This window comes from Pteropus alecto, unplaced genomic scaffold, assembly GCF_000325575.1.
Source record: "Pteropus alecto unplaced genomic scaffold, ASM32557v1 scaffold3, whole genome shotgun sequence".
Classification (NCBI taxonomy): Eukaryota; Metazoa; Chordata; class Mammalia; order Chiroptera; family Pteropodidae; genus Pteropus; species Pteropus alecto.
In genome coordinates, this window is record NW_006442484.1 from 27,497,673 (window position 1) to 27,515,090 (window position 17,418).

The 17,418-nt window shown below is 38.2% G+C and overlaps 1 protein-coding gene across 1 annotated transcript in view; it reads right to left on the reverse strand.

Annotated features, from left to right (window-relative positions):
• Positions 1–17,418, reverse strand: part of NEB (nebulin) — a 193,484-nt gene that overhangs the window by 26,662 nt on the left and 149,404 nt on the right. Inside the window, exons 114-127 of the mRNA XM_006921066.2 lie at positions 16,595–16,699; positions 15,163–15,267; positions 12,878–12,982; positions 12,412–12,519; positions 10,204–10,308; positions 8,458–8,562; positions 7,948–8,052; positions 7,214–7,318; positions 7,015–7,125; positions 6,203–6,313; positions 5,867–5,968; positions 5,653–5,757; positions 1,128–1,238; positions 446–550 (exon numbers count right to left, since the gene is read on the reverse strand). Of these exons, the coding sequence (XP_006921128.1) occupies positions 446–550; positions 1,128–1,238; positions 5,653–5,757; positions 5,867–5,968; positions 6,203–6,313; positions 7,015–7,125; positions 7,214–7,318; positions 7,948–8,052; positions 8,458–8,562; positions 10,204–10,308; positions 12,412–12,519; positions 12,878–12,982; positions 15,163–15,267; positions 16,595–16,699 (1,488 nt within the window). The remainder of the gene's footprint in view (positions 1–445; positions 551–1,127; positions 1,239–5,652; positions 5,758–5,866; positions 5,969–6,202; positions 6,314–7,014; positions 7,126–7,213; positions 7,319–7,947; positions 8,053–8,457; positions 8,563–10,203; positions 10,309–12,411; positions 12,520–12,877; positions 12,983–15,162; positions 15,268–16,594; positions 16,700–17,418) is intronic.

Here is a 17,418-nt window from a genome sequence, read left to right on the forward strand (position 1 = left end):
TCAAGACCAAATTAAAATTAGCAAACACTAAATAGGGGGTTAAGAAAAAGTTTCAAAGGATGAAGATCCATATTCAGCATTGTCAGTAAACACTTAGGTTATTTGGCTTATTTCAAAGTAGGTTTTAGATGTGAAAAGTTAAAAGTGGAAGAAACTACTCCAAACGGTAATTCTATGTCCTTAGAAGGAGGAAAGGGATTGGTTAAAGAAAAACAAAATGGTTTAAATATCCTAAAAATAGGAGCATTTTTATATTTCGAGAGGTGTTACAATCAGTGGAGGAGTGGTAGGTTAATGTAGTTTGGAAGAGAGCACTGAAACAAGAGAGAGCTTTCTAAAGATCTAGTGTCTCAGTAGCAGAGATGGAGATTCATGTGAGCTCAGAGAAGGAATTTAGTTGCCATGGGTGAAACCAGCTGTTTCTGGAGCAAATGACTGAGCTTACAGAACTGGCGAGTTGGCTTGTATTCAGGACATGATTCATTATTAGAGATTCCTTCATGTCAGTCACAGGTTTGTGAAGTTTCTTCAGGTCGGCCTTATATTTAACCTGCATGTTAAGGAAAAAAAAGAGAATCACATTAATAAGAAATGGAAAACACAAATGGAAACCATTTTAAAGCCATCCTGTAGCAAATGCTGGAGATGGTGATGAAAAATCATTCCTTATTCATGTAGCCAGGAAGTAGAAACAACTCAAGTGTCTTTCACCAGATGAATGGATAAATAGAATGTGGTTTATATATACAATGGAGTATTATTCAGCCATAAAAAGTTCTGATACATACTACAATATGGATAGACCTTGAAAACATTATGCGAAGTGAAATAAGCCAGACAAAAGAAAAGACAAATATTGTGTGATTCCACTTATATGAAATCTCTAATAGGCAAATTCATAGGGACAGAAAGTAGATTAGAGGTTACCAAGGTCTGGGTTGTCAGAGGAATGCGGAGTTGTTTGCTTAATATAGAGTTTCTATTTGGGATGATGAAAAACTTTAGGAAATCGTGGTGGTACTTGAACAAAATCGTGAGTGTAATTAATACTATCGAATTATACACTTAAAAACAGTTCAAATGGCAAATTTAGTGTTATATATTGTACCACAATTAAAAAAACATACCTCACTTGCAAGATTATTAGCATCTTTCATGACTTTGTAGAGCTGGCTGTCTTTTGGATTGTATTTTGGTGTCTTGCCCTTCTCTTTGTCAAAATTTTCTCGGTATTTCACCTAATGACAAATGCAAAAATCCAAATTATTCTTGAACATAAATTAATTTTAAGACTGAGAATGGAGGAAATCTAAATGCAAAAGAATATGCGTTACACACAAAGTGATCATATACTTTATTATTCAAACCAGGACACTTTTAATAGTAAAAGGGGCACTATTAATAATTACATTGGGACAACAGTTGAACAAGAATCAGATCCAGTGGTAGAGTATTTGCCTTGCTCAGATTTATATTATCCAGAGTTATGAAAGATAATCACGTCTTTTTAATGCAAAATAAAAATAAGTGGGAAAAGGCTTTAGTCTAAACTCAGAAAAGTAATCTGATGTATTTGATTTGGAGCATTTTGGCCTTCCTACCTAGCAGAACTTAAAGCAATTTAGGTCTATTGCAAGGAGTTCCAAGAGGGGTTGTGGATGATCAAGAAAAGTGAGAAGTTACAAATCTGTTAAATTAGGGGAATTTATTGTTATTTTAAAATAATACTTGGACTACATCATTTTAATTTTTTAAACTTGACAAAAAATAGCATAGCTTCTGAGTGAAAAAGAACAGATTTGGGGAGTTAATGGCATCTATATGACTTCAGGCTAGAAGAAAGAAATAAGTGAGATACTTTAGAATGATGAAAAAATAAGATTAAATATACTTTTAGGATACATAAAAGTAAGACTAAGTAAAAGACTAAATTATTTCAATTTAATAATAAGCACAACACCTGGCACTAATAGTTGCTCAATAAATGTGATTCGATTGAATGAAAGGAAGAGACAGTCATTATGCCTAGTCTAAAATAGCTAAAGAAGATGTTTATTTATAAGAAAATTCAACAGAGTAAGTTGAAAGTGACAGGAACATTTCCTTACTGACAAACAGACTAATGTCTTTGTCAAGAGTGTTCTAAGATTAGGTCTAGAAAGTGAACTCCTCTAGTTATTCACTCTAGGATGAAAAATGAGCTATCTCTAGATGATAGCCAGCTAAAAAGGCAATATTTGACTCTCCGGTAAACCTAGAATTTCTTTTACTGGTAAAATGAAAGATTCATTCATTCAGAGTTGGCACACCAGGATCCCGTCACCCAGATTTTTCACTCTGTAGACATTTAAAATCGGTACCCCTCATGCTTCATCACTTTACTTTTCTTCCCCACAACTTTACATATCCAGAAGAAGAGACAAAAAAGGAGACCACTCAAATGCTGAGAAGTGTGAAATCTGCCACCCCAGAGAAAAATGCATTCAAAATGTTAGGACTCATTTATTTCGAACAAATCTACAGTGGAATGCATAGAAAAAATGAGCATGCAGAACAGGACTGCGTGATGCAGACTGAGACCGACACAAAGAGGAGGAAGCAGAAACACAACATAATAGGAAAACAAAATGTAAGTAATGCTACTGTGGCTCTTCTCTGAAAAAAATTCATCTTCAAAATAAAGAAATGAAAAGCCTGCTAAAGAAATCAGAGGTGCTGAGCTGGCGTCTGGACCAAAAAGAAACCTTTTCTAAGGGATATAGAAACTTGTAAGACCAAGGTTGACCCCAAGAGCTGTAAAACACAGAAAAGCAAATAAACTAGATGTGTGGAGTCAGACTGAAAAAAAAAAAAGTTGCAAAGACCCATCTAGGATGAGGGTAAAATCTGTTTCTCTTACTAGTTAAATTTCTTTCTGTCTTTTAGAAATAGCTCATTTCTGAAGAAATATTTATTTAAAGAACAGCAATTTCATTGGTTTCCCTTCAGTTTCTTTTTCTTCTGTTAATGTCAGTTCAACCTAAATTTCAGCATTTTAATTTAAAAAAAAAGTTATGCCTTTTTCCACATAAAGGCCCCCAAGCAAATGCAGCCTACACAGCTACTAATATGAAACTGAGTTCAGCCCAAAAAGGGCTTCCTTTTTGACTGGGTTGATTTTCTTAAAGTCTACATTTTGAAAGACAGGGATGCACACCAGGTTCAGGACTCCAGGAATTCTTGAACTAGGCAGTAAGTGTAGTAAATTCTTAGTATTGGACTAGCCAGTAAGTACAGTAAAAATATACATGGCATTTTGAAATGGTAAAGCCTTCTCTTTCTTTTAATCATGAAAACTTGAGAGGCAACCATGTAACACCTGTGTTTATAATCCTGTCATGTTCAGATATGGGCTTATCTGGATGCAGTATAGGAATTATTCTTATCAATTATTCTTTCAAATTTAATTGAATTTAAAGGTCTAACATCCGACTATTCAGGGAATTAGTGCTTCTGATGACTAAAGAACAGGCCCAAGAAGTAGAAATTTTTTTGCTATTCTGTTGATTTATAGTATGCATGAACTGAGGGACTGTGTTAAGTACCCGTCTTAAATGTATTAAATTAAACATCAACAGTGGTAATCAGCAGAGGTTTCTTTGTGTGGCTGGAGATGAGATTTTCCATTTGTTTTTATTTCATCTTTTAATTTAATCCGTGTCAGCAACCCAAAATGCATTGGGAGGCCATGCCTAAGTCTAGTTTGTCTTCCTGTTCTGAGTGGCATGTTCCAGAGGGAAAACTTCATGCAGGAAAAGACGGGTGTGTGCAAAAGTATATCCTTTGACAGATTTCCACAGCATTCTACACATTCCAACACAAAATCAACAGAAAAGAGTGCAACTTGGTCAGTTCCCCTGACCAAGGCCAAGAAAGGTGACAAGAAAAAGAGAAAGACAAAAATCTCGGCTTGCTGATGTTAGTCTTACATCGCTGATGAGTACATTAATTTTCTTAAGATGCCTCATCATAGGAGTGTCATAAGATGCAGCGCCGTGCCCATGTCCTCTCCTTTGGGCTTTGAGGTATTCTGCCTAGAGTGCCAGTAAGACAGCAAAGTCAGAATGGGGAGGGCATACACATAGGTGAAGCCTCGCTGGGCCTGGGGTCACACCATGAAACTGTAAATCTTGAGGCAAGCCTTTCACAGGAAGTAAACCCAAGAAGGTGAGCTCAAAAAAAGGATCTGGTCGTATCTCATTCTCCACATCATAGCATTTGCTTAGGATCAGAAATATGATCTTCTAGATTTTAAAAACTAGCAGTCTTCAATGTCAAAGCCATTTCTTTGTTTTAAACTTGATAATGGTATGACCTTGGAAATTTAAAAACATATTAAATTTTCTACATTAAAAAGTTCTTATTACATTTCATTACTCAGAGATTATGTTGTTTTTTGTTGGCAATTTCATATCTTGGTCTCAAATGCTTATGCAATTCCATTAATTTTTAATAAAAATATTTCGTCCGTGTTTTAAATTAAAAAACCTTTAAAAAATTATATTTACTTGTTGTTAGCCATCTGAACCTCTGTCTCTTCATAAATCCTACTTGTTCTGTCATTGGATATTACTACTTTATATCTTCCAAAAAACTGGAATCCCATGTGTGGTATTGCTGAATGTCATACAATAACCAAATGTATCCCAAACCCATTTTTTCGAACAAATACTTGAGAGGACAAGCAATGAGGAAGAAGGTAGGACCTCTAACTTGGAGAAGAAATAAGAGATTCTTGAGCTCAAGTCCTGCAGGACTAAAACTTGCTCTCTGAAAGATCTGCTGGTGGATCATGGGGTTCTCTGAGCTAAAGTCTGAAAACCTGTTGTAACTCAGGGGTATTCTAGGTAATTAGTCTAAGAAGAAAAATTAGGTAATGTGGCAATCAGGTTTGGGTAACACACTTCTGAGTCCATCTTCTCAATAATATGAAATGTGCTAGAATAAAACATTTCTCCACAGTGCCCTGTGCATATCTTGATCAAACACTTATCACCCAAAATTGTACTTATTTATCCATGGACAGCCAGTCTGAGCACATCTATTCAACCCTACTTCCTAGCCCAGGTGTTTTACATGTGAGTTGAGTGAAAGAATAAGGCGACTGCATCTAGTTGGGTTCTAACAGAATTTCATTACTCTTGCATGTTACAAGATCCCATAGGTGACTTAAAGTGTGTTGAGTGAAAGAATAAGGCGACTGCATCTGGTTGGGTTCTAACAGTTAGAATTTCATGACTCTTGCATGTTACAAGATCCCATAGGTGACTTAAGTATGAATCAGGCCCTTGGGATGGAACTCTCAGTGCCTGGGGAGAGGTTCTAAAGAGTCGATGTTTCTGTCACATAAAGATAGTTAAGCATATGGGCACCCAGACAGATGCCTATAAATGGAAAAGTGGAGACCAACAAAGGCCTAGAGATGTTAGAGGGAAACAAGAAAGAAAGTCCTTAGCACCCCTTTTATGATGATACAAGGTTTCAAACCTTTGCTGTGCTAGGAAAGACCCAATATCTCTTTGGTTGCTAATACTGCACTTTCCTTCTGGGAATCACTTCTTCCTGCAAGGTTTTTAAAATCTCACATTAGAGCTATCTCTTGTCCTACGTTACCTGGCTGCTCAGTTTGGCTGCCTTTTTGGCCATTTCAATGTCTGGACGACCAAGCATGCTTAATCCATGGCTGCCCTCCTTCCGGTGCTTGGCTCTGTACTCCACCTGAATCAGAGGAAACCAAAATGGGACATACATTCCAGGTGGTGGGTGCCGCGTACTACTTGTTGGCAGTGACCACTGGGGACCAGGTACATTTCAACCACACCCTTACCTCACTGGCCTGTTTGGCTGCCTGCGTGGCCTTCTTGATGTCTGGCCGATCGGCCACTGTGGTATAATGCAGGCCTTCTTTGGCATCTTTTTTGTAAATGACCTTTATTGGAAAAAAAAATTGTTTACTCACTTGAGAGATAGGCTACCTTTCCAAAGGCCCTCATAAAGTACTGGGAATCATTTTATTAAAGCCAAACTAACCCTACCACCATATCTTTTAAACTGCCAGATATAAAAGTTAGGGTGACCACTCTCTGGAACTAGCCTGCATGCACTAGTTTGGGCTCCACGGGCCCCGCAGGCCTCTGAGAGGGAGCTGAGAGGAGACACTTACATTGCTCTGCTTCTTGGCCACTTCCATGGCATGCATCACGTCTGGCGGCTCCAGCATGATGGAGTAGTTGGATTTCCCTTTCTCCTTGACAAACTTCTTTTTGTAATTTGTCTAAAAAGAGCCAGAATTACGTATATGAGCAGAGGAAGCTGGGAACAGAATTGATTTCCTTGAATAACTGTGAGAAGAGCTCCAGAAAACCCACGGCTCCCCATTCTGGCATCAGCCTGGAACTCGGGTCCCTGATTCGTATTCCAGTTCTCTGTCATTTCTGTCCTGGAACAACACTTGTACCACATGCCAATCTTTGGAGAACTGACTACAAGGAAATTAAGTTCTTTCATTTACCATTTCTACCGTTTAAAAATATATAGGGCTCATAAAATATAATAACATGATTTTTAAAGCATTACCGATAAGGACATAGTGGGCAGAGATTACCGAGATTCAAAGCGGTGATTTTACTTCGCTAAAATTGTTTAGCAGTTTAATGGTAGGAGAGGTGAGTCTTCATCAGCAGTACTTCCTCCCTTTATTAATGCTGGGTTAATAACATCTTATATTGCTACATAACATGTCCTGGGGCAACACTCACATCTGCTATAGTTGCCATAATTCGAAAGCTAATGAATAATGAGTGGTCCTTTAAAGGATTAAACCGGAGTTCAAAATTTACAGACAGGTATTGATGGTAAGAGTGAAGTTACATAAAGGCAAGTGTCTGTAAGCAAAAGGGCAGTTTGTGGTCTTTTGCTGGATTCCAAGGTAAAGTGGCAGTGCTGCTGCCCAGAGTCCCGGGGCTGGTTACTTACATCACTGACATGCTTGGTCACTTTCTTGACGTGAACAGTGTCCCGCGTCTCTGGCAGTGTTGTGTATGAGCCCTGGGCCAAGTGCTTCTTCACGTAGTCCTTGTATTTGTTCTGAGGGAATCCATAGAGAGCTTGTTAGAGTGTCTGGCTGGGCATTAGCCCCAGATGGAAGAAGGCCATATGGCTGCTGGAGGGTTACCTCAGACACCAGATTGCTGACAGTCTTTGCCAAGAGGATCTGAGGAGTGTCAGGCACGGCATGGCAGCTTCCTCTTTCCTTGACATGTTTCTCTTTGTATTTCAGCTGCAGGGGTGAAAAAAACGTATTTTTAGCTCCTCTGGATCTCCTACATATTTTTATTAAGCTCCCAAGTCAATAGAACTGGGAGAAGAGCATTATTGACACAGCAGGAACATTTAACTCAATAGAAGGTTCGATGTTTGGAAATCTTGGAAAATATACAAAAAGGAATTTCTTTATCTCTTGCAAGTTGAGGTTTTAAGAACAATCAGGATGGATTTCGTGATGAATCTTTAAACATATAGCTGTAGTTTAAAGCACTTTCAGGAGGCATTACTATTCCTCCTTTCCAGATGAGGAAACTACAGCATAGAAAGAATATGATTCCACGAAAATGAATTAGTTTTCTTGTAAAATCCAGCCAGGCCTTCAGATTCCCAATTCTTGCTGTGTGAATTATCTTGTGGTGCAGTTATAGATCAAGATCAGTCACCTGGATTTAATAGCTTCTCCCTGCTGCCACCCTGTTCTGGCATGTCACTGGTGTTTGTGGGGGGCAGGGTCACATTTCAGGACCCTCACCTGAGCTCCTACAGCAGCAGCCCTCCTCTGTCTTTTCTTGGGTGCCCCTGGGGACTGTGCTGCTGAAGACAGCCCTGAGTGAGGTTAGGCATCAATGACTGAATACTTACGTCACTTTCTATTAAGGAATTCCTTAGGGCCAGAACCATGTCTTTATCGTCAGTGACAGAAAGCTTGCAACCCTTGAGGAACTCTCGGTCCAGCTTATATTCAAACTGTAATGGAAGAGAGGCAGAGGAAAATCTGGAAGTGTGACAGGCACAGGAGAAAGCCGGCATTTGATTAAGGAGTCCCTTTAAGAGGGCGTGCTACGGGAATGGGGGCAGGGGTTCCTGGCCCCTCACGGCACACTGGGCTCTTTCTAGGCCCGAGGCCAAGCCCAAGCCCCCTCAGTCTGCTGGCTCCCAGCCCCACCCCTCGGGACTCTGAACCATTTGTCTGGGCCCAGTCACACAAGACTAGAATCTGTGGCCCATTCTGCTTCCTGAGGTTGCCTTTCACACCCCCAAACCCTCTTGTCCTTCTTGGATCTAAGATGAGCGAGGGTTAACACCCACAACAGTGGTTATTATGAACAACTGTCAATATTTTTGGTATCAGGAATGTCTTTCTTATCTCACATCGCTTTGCTGCAGGGATGACTTGGCAGCCTGGATGAAGTCTGGTCTGTCAGGAATCCACCTCCAGTGGGCTTTGTTGGCTTCATACAACTTCTTGTAGTCCAGCTGTTTTTAACAAGAGGAAAACAAATCACGCCATTCAGTGGGCTGAATTCCTAACTACACATATGGCACAGACGAACTCATCTTGCATTTTAACATGCAACAAATCATGGTTCTTTATGCAAGAGAGAGCCCCAATTAAAATTTCTCTACAATTTATGCAGCTAGTCAGTCACTTAAGAGGTCATCTTGTAGGACCCTTTGGTCTCAAAATAGGGGCTGAGCATTTTAAAGGCCTCCGAGTGAAATGATTCTACAATTTTTCTAACTCTGCCAGTGCAGCTTAATTATCTTCAGAGTCAAGTACTTCTAATTTCTAATTAAGTTCAAGCTTAATTTATATATATATATGTGTGTGTGTGTGTGTGTGTGTGTAATTATACTTTATATATTTGTAATGGTAACCACACACCAAAGATTCAGAACGGAAGTATATAGTAAATTATTTTGTGCCATGCTTTATAAATATTAACTCATTTAATCTTTATAACAACTGCATAAAATCGACAGGTGAAAACCCTGCCCAAGGTGAGACAGCTTGTAAAAAGTGGAGCTGGGATTCAAATTCAGGCCATCTGGCTTTGCAGGTGTTTGTGTACTTCCTAGACATTTATCGGAGCTGGAAAACTGGCTGCCCCGGGCCAAATCCGAGGCACAGAAGTGTCTGTAATATAATTTGAGTGTTCTTGGAAGAGCCTTCTCTATCAGGCCCATTTCTTTCCTCACTCCTTTTCTCTCTATTTTTTGTCAAGGTATAATTTGCACACATAAAAAGTGCACGCATCTATGTATACTATTTGATAAAAATTTCCCCACACTACTGTGAAAATTTTCAAACATATAACCCTTGAGGGGGTTGCAAAAATCTTACAGAGAATGCCCATACACCCACTGCCTGGATTCTACAGTGTACATTTTACTTCGTTTGCTTGTTCCCACATCCATCCTGCTACCCATCCCTCAATCCACTCTCAGGTCACCGTTAAGCTACTTAACAACCTTTAAAGGCATTTCAGTTTTCTAGCCCTAATAAATACATGTTCTCTCTGGCACTAATGGGCACTAGTTGGGTTATAATGGTTGCATTATATAACCATTTGTATTTTTTAAAAGTTCATATTCCTCTAAATGCACCAAAATGTTTCTGTGGTCAAGGCTTTAAGATGCCCCACAACAAAGAAATGAGTCAGCACAGGGAGATCTGAGCAGGAGGAAGTTCTAGGCCAACTCTTGACAGCATCAAGTAACTGAAAAAAATTTTTTTCTATAAGAAGCAGGCTCTAGGTATATATATGAAGCAGGAGGAGAATACAGAGGGTGAAGAGAATGGAAGATGCTGAGACAATTAGCAAAATACAACTTTCATTTCAGAACTCAATCTACAGTTTCTCAGCCACCTAGCATGAGGGCTGAGTGGGTGTAACATCCATGGTATGGGCTAGGCCTCCCTTGCTCTTCCCCATTCTCTTTTGTAAGACTCAAAGGCAGCATTTAGATTTCAGCGTCATTACTTATGACCCTGGGGCCTAACTCGTGGACTCACTGGAGCTCAGTTACCTGAAAAGGTGTTTAAAAAGGTCTTTTTGTATGTCCTACAGAAGCTGGTAAATACCCTGTTAGGCTTGGGGAAGTTTCAGAACTTACATTGGTGTTGACTTTGTAGGCGTCCTTGGCTGCTTTGATATGAACAGCGTCTGGCTTTATGGTGCAGTTGGACTTATTTCTTTGGTAAACCTCTTTGTATTTCAGCTGTGTGAGGAAACGCAGTGACAAAGTTAATTTTTTTTTTTTTATAGCAGCCTACTAAGCACTTTTTAAAAAACTAGAACTTTAAACCATGACTGTAGGACACAATGTTCCTTAGAACAGAATAAATCTGTGTGAATAACAGATGCAGCCATGCAGCCATGCAGATGTGCACTTTCCCACTTTCCTATCTCAGCTCTTAAAATCAGCTCTTCAGGACACACTGAGTATGTTTACCAGTGTTGCCACAGGATTTATGTCCCATGAGCTTGTGCTGAAAGGGCCAGTTACACAGCTACATCCCTGTGTGTTTTCTCTTCTCCAAATCAGAAAATTCTAAGTTCACAATATCTTGAAAACTGCTGAAGGAACAGACGCTTTCCTTTCCCCACTCAGAATGAATGAGTCTTACCCCTCTCTGCCCCCACAGTTCCAGTTCTTATCATGTCTTATAATTATTTGTGTATCTGTCTATTCTTTTCATTAAGCTGAACTCCTTGAGGGCAAAGATTGTGTGTCATTCATCATCTCATTCCTAGTGTCAGGCACATAGAAACCCAATAAAGATTTGATGAATGAATGAACTGATGGATGGATGCAGTCATCACAATCATCACTGCTAGAGCCACATCTACCAAGTTTGGGCATGTGTGGGTTTGAATGGGAGGGAGATGGACAGGGAAGGCTTTGCCTCTGAGGGCCCAATAGGTAGTTTCTCCATCCTGCGCCTGGAAATTCTAGCTTCACTCAATTTTAAACATAAAAGGGCCCTGGAGCCTCTTCGGGGCTTTCTCACTAATTATTACTGAAAGATCCTAGGTTTTAATGTGGTTAAATCTGAAGTGAAACTGTTCTAAGGAAGCCTAGTAGTACTACCAAATTTGCTTGATCATAAGAATTACAATTTTCTGCGCTTAACCATAGATGTAGTAAAGCGGTATCTTCAGGAGAAAAGGCCTAGAAATCCATATTTTTCGTCAGCATCTCAGGTTATAGTCAGAAAGTGCAGGGAAATAGATGCAGAAATGCTTCATTTTTCTACAGTGAGAGGGGGTGAGATGCTCCACATAAAAGATCTACCTGATAGATGTTTATGAATGCTTGATGTCCGTGTTTGAAGTACCAAAACTTATTTTAACATGAAAAATATGACAAAATATTTTTAAAAGTTCTTCTTCATGTCTGCCTTCATAAACAAGGCACCGAATGCATTTAACACTTTTCACAGCTGCTCACGGTCAACACTGTGAGCACATTTTCTAATCTGCCAAGGAATTCCTGAGCACCGGCCAGAGTCAAGGCTTTGGGGCATTTCAGATGAACTATTCCACAGTTGCCTTTACTATTCTTTCTGGTACCCATGTAGCCCTAGTGTTCTTTGAAATACTTTATTTTTTTTAAACAAAATGATGATAGTTTCCAACCCCATAATCTAGCTATATATCTGAAAATTCATGGATATAATTTCTCCTCAAATTCAGTGTGAGAATTTAATGGCTACCTTGTTCCTCTAGATAAAGTTTATAGAGTAGTAATAGAATTTATGGCATATTTCATTTTTCAAAATGGTCTCTACAATATCCATTCCCTACATGCTTTTTCTGCAATGTGACCTTGCCATTCATTCATCCGGAAGTGGCATTTATTTCTTCACCTGTTGAACCTGGGTATCCACTGTGCCCAGTCAAATACAGCAAAAGTGACCCGTGTCAGTTCTAGGAGTAGCCTTTAACTGGTCTGGAAGCTTCTACTTCAGCCTCTTGGAACCCACCCACTATGTTACGAAATGTCCAAATCACATGGAAAGGCCCATGGAGGGGTTCCTGTCTATACAACAGCTAAGCTCCCAGTCCAGAGCCATTATCAATTGCTAACTAGCTACATGAGTGAGCCAACCAGATGTCCTGGCCCATCTGAGCCTCAGAAGATCCACTTGGCTATGGCCAGTCAGCTCACAGAATCACGAACAAAAAAAGATGATTGATGTTTTAAGACACTAAGTTTTAGGGAGATTGTTATGCAGAAATAGATAAGTGGACTGGGGTTTGTTATATCACATCAGAGAGGCCAGGATGAGAGGGACTGCAAAACTAATCTGGTACTTACATCACTGACTTCATCTTTGACCTTCCGGACATGTAGCAACATGGGTGTGTCGTGGATTGTGGTATAGCCTCTGGGTTTGGCCTTGTTGTATTCTAATTTATAAAGTATCTAAATGAGATGAAAAAGTAGAAAGACAATGTTATGCATCTCAATTTATAATATAATGTAAAAATATAAACTCAAAGGGGTTTTAATTTTTGAATGTATATAAAGGAAAGAGAATTCTATAAACTCGACAGGTACTTTTACGCTTTCTAAAGCCCCAGCACCTCTAAAATAGGGTGTCTGCCAATTTGGTTAGAACAGTTCTTTATTGTACAAGAGGAGTCCTGAGCATAGCAGGACACTGCTTCACTCCCACTCAATGGCAGTGGAGTCTTCCACACATTGTGACATCCAAAAGGCCCCACCACATTTGCAAATACTCCCTGAGTTTGAGAATCCATTCAGTGTTTCCTGTACTTACATCACTGATTTGTTTGTTGACTTTTGTTGTACGCAGATGTTCTGGAGTGTCCACAACTGAGGTAAATTTGTCCTTAGATTTTTCGTACTTTTTCCTGTACTCTATCTAAATTGTAGAAGAGAAGAACAAGTTAACTCTAATAAGTAGAAGAGAGAGCTTTACAGAATCTAATTTTCATCTTGAGAGAGTCCTACAGTTTATATAATAGTAGATTATATAAACCACAGATTTGGGGAACGGTGTCATGCTTTCTTTTTAAATCCTCATTGAAAACGTTTAATATAAATCTGTATTTGATAGCAATCAAGAAATGGAGTAGCAAATAATAATAATGATAAAAGCGATATTTTCAATATATTTTATACATGTGGAAATTGAAGCCCAGAAAGGTTAAGAGACTGAGCTAAGGGCACATACAGACTGAATCTCAGAGCCAGGACTAAACTCTTGTTCTCTGAACTCTGACAAGTAATTATTCACTTACAATATGCTGCATCAAATACGTACGATTTCTTAAGGTATGTTTCCATATCAAAGATGAAACATATGTAAAATAAAAAATTAGTATATATAATTTAAAGCATTTATCATTTAAAAAAAGACATTCATTTTTTGTAATTTCCAAGCCATGATTTTTCTTTTTTCATGCACATAAGCTGTTTCAAGCAGTACAGATGCAGACAGCACAACAAAATTTCATGCACAACTATTTGATGATCATATCAGGAGACAAAAATAGTGGCAGGCAAGTAGAATATTCATGGGGAGACCTCATCCCTCTCATTTCATGTGTTGATTTGATATCAAACTAAGATGATAAAACAAGTTACTAATACAAAAGATAGATTAAAAATTTTTTGTGTGTGGAAAAATAATGGCATTTTATTAACACTGTATCTAGTAGTTAAGCAATTACCACTATTGTTTTTTGCTGCTTCAAGTTTACTTTTCAGCATATGATGGAAAGGTGGTGGTGTGTGTTTCCATGGACCTTGTAGGAAGGTAATGTTATCAGCAATGTTGTTAACAGGTGTGTGAGAGGACAGATATGCTAAAAATAACCTAGCAAATTCAGCATCAAACTCAAGAGGGGCTGTGAGTATGCATGATATTCAAAGAGCTGTATTGTAATCTTCATCTCCCTAAACGGTACAGTGGTAGTGACCATTGAATAATGGCCAAATTAGAAAAAACATTAAGTATTCAGGTCTTTCAAAAGCTGTTGAATCTAATTAATATCTTCAATCTCTAAGGAGTTTATTTTAGGGGGGAATATATTGAAACATGTAAGTTACTGTTACATCCATTTGGAAATTGTTTGAAAAAGTTTCAGTTAATCTTACTAGGAGTTTCAAAGGTGTCAGATGATGTACAGCTGATGGCTGTTGCATCATCACAGTTGGCCACAGCCAGGGTTCATTTACAAGGAACGGATATTTTTATGCAGCTTTATCATGAGAAACCAGCTTGAGCAAGGACGAGGAAGGAAATCAAGGTATGCATAATGTGAATCCGAAGGCTTCTAAATCTCTTCTTCACATCACATCCAAAATTACCTGGCTCCACATGTAACTGTTGTAGAGGGCAGTCAACATATCTGGACGCAGAAGTTCATTACATCCTTGTTTCAGAAGCATCTTGGCACTAGATTTATATTTTCTCTGTTCATGCAAAGAGCAGTGAAGCACAAAAGAGACTTAAGAACATGGCTCTATATCCCAATCACCTCTGAGTGAAGAGATGTAGGCAGACTCACTTTATGTGCTCACATATGCGAGTGAATGAAGACACAAAATACATTATAATGCTACATAAAATGACTGCAATACTTGCAGTTGACCATTCATAGTCTTATGAATGGGGAATGATATAACTAGTGCCACCAAAATTGCCTTATAGAAAAGAAGACATCATTGGAGTTCGAAAATACAGTAGGGAATTCTGTTTTTTTTCCTTCCATTAATTTGTTTCTTTGTTTCTGCTTTTGCAACTCAATTAGCAGTTTACAAATGCAAGTTATAAGCAGGGTCTCCAGAAGAATAAAGGGTAGGAGGACCCAGCTTTTCATCTTCACTACTGCACATGTGAGGACACAGAGCATGGCATGGACTGGCACACTCAAATAGCTCATGGGCTCTTTGGGTGGCTAGACAGATACTTTGAAACAGGACATCCCAATATCATAGGCAGAACCTATGACATCCTTGCAGCAGACAGAACAACATTTCATGAGAAATCTGGAGCACAGTCCTGCCTGGGCCGTCCAAACAGCCCCATCACAGTACCTGACTTATCTGGTTGCCTGCGATCTTAGCCAGGAGATGTCTAGGCTCATCGACTACCAGGTGGTATTTATCTTTCCGCTGCTCATAATCAGCTCTGTATTTTTTCTGCTCAGACATCAGATCAAATTATAGCAAGAGTACAACTTCAAGGCTACATAGAAATGTCTCAAGATAAAAACACTCCAGAGAGCCAGAAATATGTCATTTTGGGAGGTGGGCTCCCAAAGCATCCGGGTTAATAAAAACAGGGAGGCAAAGAGAGTCAAGTGAAGGAAGATCTCTTGCAGAAGCCTGGGGCTTGGGATGGATCTGATTTATGACACCAAATTTGGAGTACCTTGTACCTAAACATTTCCCATCTCTTCATATGATGCCATTAGCACTGTTATGTTTTATGGCATCTTAAGTTGTATTTAAAATAAGGTGCTCATAAGCTATAGATCTACTCTCTAAGGCTGTGAGAATCCAAAAGAACATTTATGAACAAATTCTAATAATCTTCTAATGCTAGTTAATTTATTTGATTATAAAAGAGACCTGGAAATCCTTTGTGAATTTGAAAAATAGAAACAAAATATATCAAGACTATATTCTAGGAAGCTACTAACAGTAATTCTTCAGAGTTGTCCAGCCTGGAAATCTACTGAAAATGAATGAAATCAAATTTACAAACAATAAAAATATCAAAAAAGTCACATTAAAATAAATATACCATTGGCTACACATTTTTAGATACATTTTACTAATTTTCTAATTCTGAATTTAAATAAATCTATGGAAAATCCAAAAATAAGAAATTAAATATAAAACCATTTAAACATAAGTTAATTAATATCTCACTTTTTTCAGTCATTTTAAGCTAACTTTAACTTAAATTATTGCAGATAGTTCCAGGAAAAACTGGGTAGAATATATAAAGGAATATTTTGGGTACAAATGGATACTTCTCTGCACCAATGTATGAGTAACAATGGCAAATACGATTGAATGTTGAATTACAACTATCCCCTAGGGGTGACTTCCACCTACTGCATTTCTGTGCCTTAGTAAGGGATCCTAAATCAACCTCGAACTTCTGTGTCTCCCAACTCTGCACAATATCATGTTTAAGGGAGTTGAGCTGATAGTCAATGAAATCCTTTAACTCTTTGCTCTTATCACCCAAAGGGCTGTCTGCCCTTTGCTAGTGCAAACAGAGATGATGGTGGCTGTGGGGCCCTCACACTACTCTGGACAGTCCCTTCACTTGTTCTTATTTGTGTTTTTGGCAGAGCCCATCAGATGGTGACATTATTAGAGTCTTTCCAAATCTTTATCTTGAATCCATAATTAGAATGGCTTTCCTGTCGTTTCATATATCAGGTTATAACCAAATAACTATAAACTTCTTAAAGGGAACCGAATAGGCTTAATTGGATCAGGTCACACGTACCTCATTCATCAATTGAGTCGCATACTTGAAATGCCTATTGATTGGACAATCGGCTTCATACTTGAAATCTGACTTCATCCTTTCAAATACCTCTTTATATTTATACTAGAGAAAATAGAATGCGGTTACTTCAGACTGTGATTATCTTAAGGATGAGACAAGCCATTTAACTTATACAATTGTGATAATTCATTCATAGAGCTAACAAGTAATTTTTGAATATGTATTCTATCTCTTAAGGCAATGAAAGATATACTCACCTGGATTTCTTGAAAACTCACCCTAAAATACATGCTTTCATTGAATGTATGACAAATTGATCTATTTTCCAAATTAGGCAAAAATTTCAATCAATTCCTTCTTTGTTTCTCTATATTATAATGATTATTATTTTACTTTGAAAGTATTTCTATGTGCACTTGAAGGTATTTTTTAGTCCATTAATTTGAAATATTTTTCCAGGAATTAATCAGATAACCATAATATTTTAGGGCAGGGGTTGGACTAACATCTAGACCACCACCTGTTTTAAAATGGCCCCATAAACTAAGAATGTTTTTTTGCTTGTAATTTTAATGAATTGTAACAAATAATATGTGTCAGAATGAATGGGGCCCACAAAGTCTAAAATATTAACTATCTGGCACTTTTTAGAAAAGTTTGCTGACTCTTGTTTTAGAACTCAAAGAAAGTTAATCCAATTGCTTTATTTTTTTTTTTTTTTGGAAATAGACAAATGAGGTCATAAAAACAAAAGTATTTGCCTCAAGTCACATATCAAGTTTATGGATTAAAATAATCTCGCTTTATATATGTCAGATCTA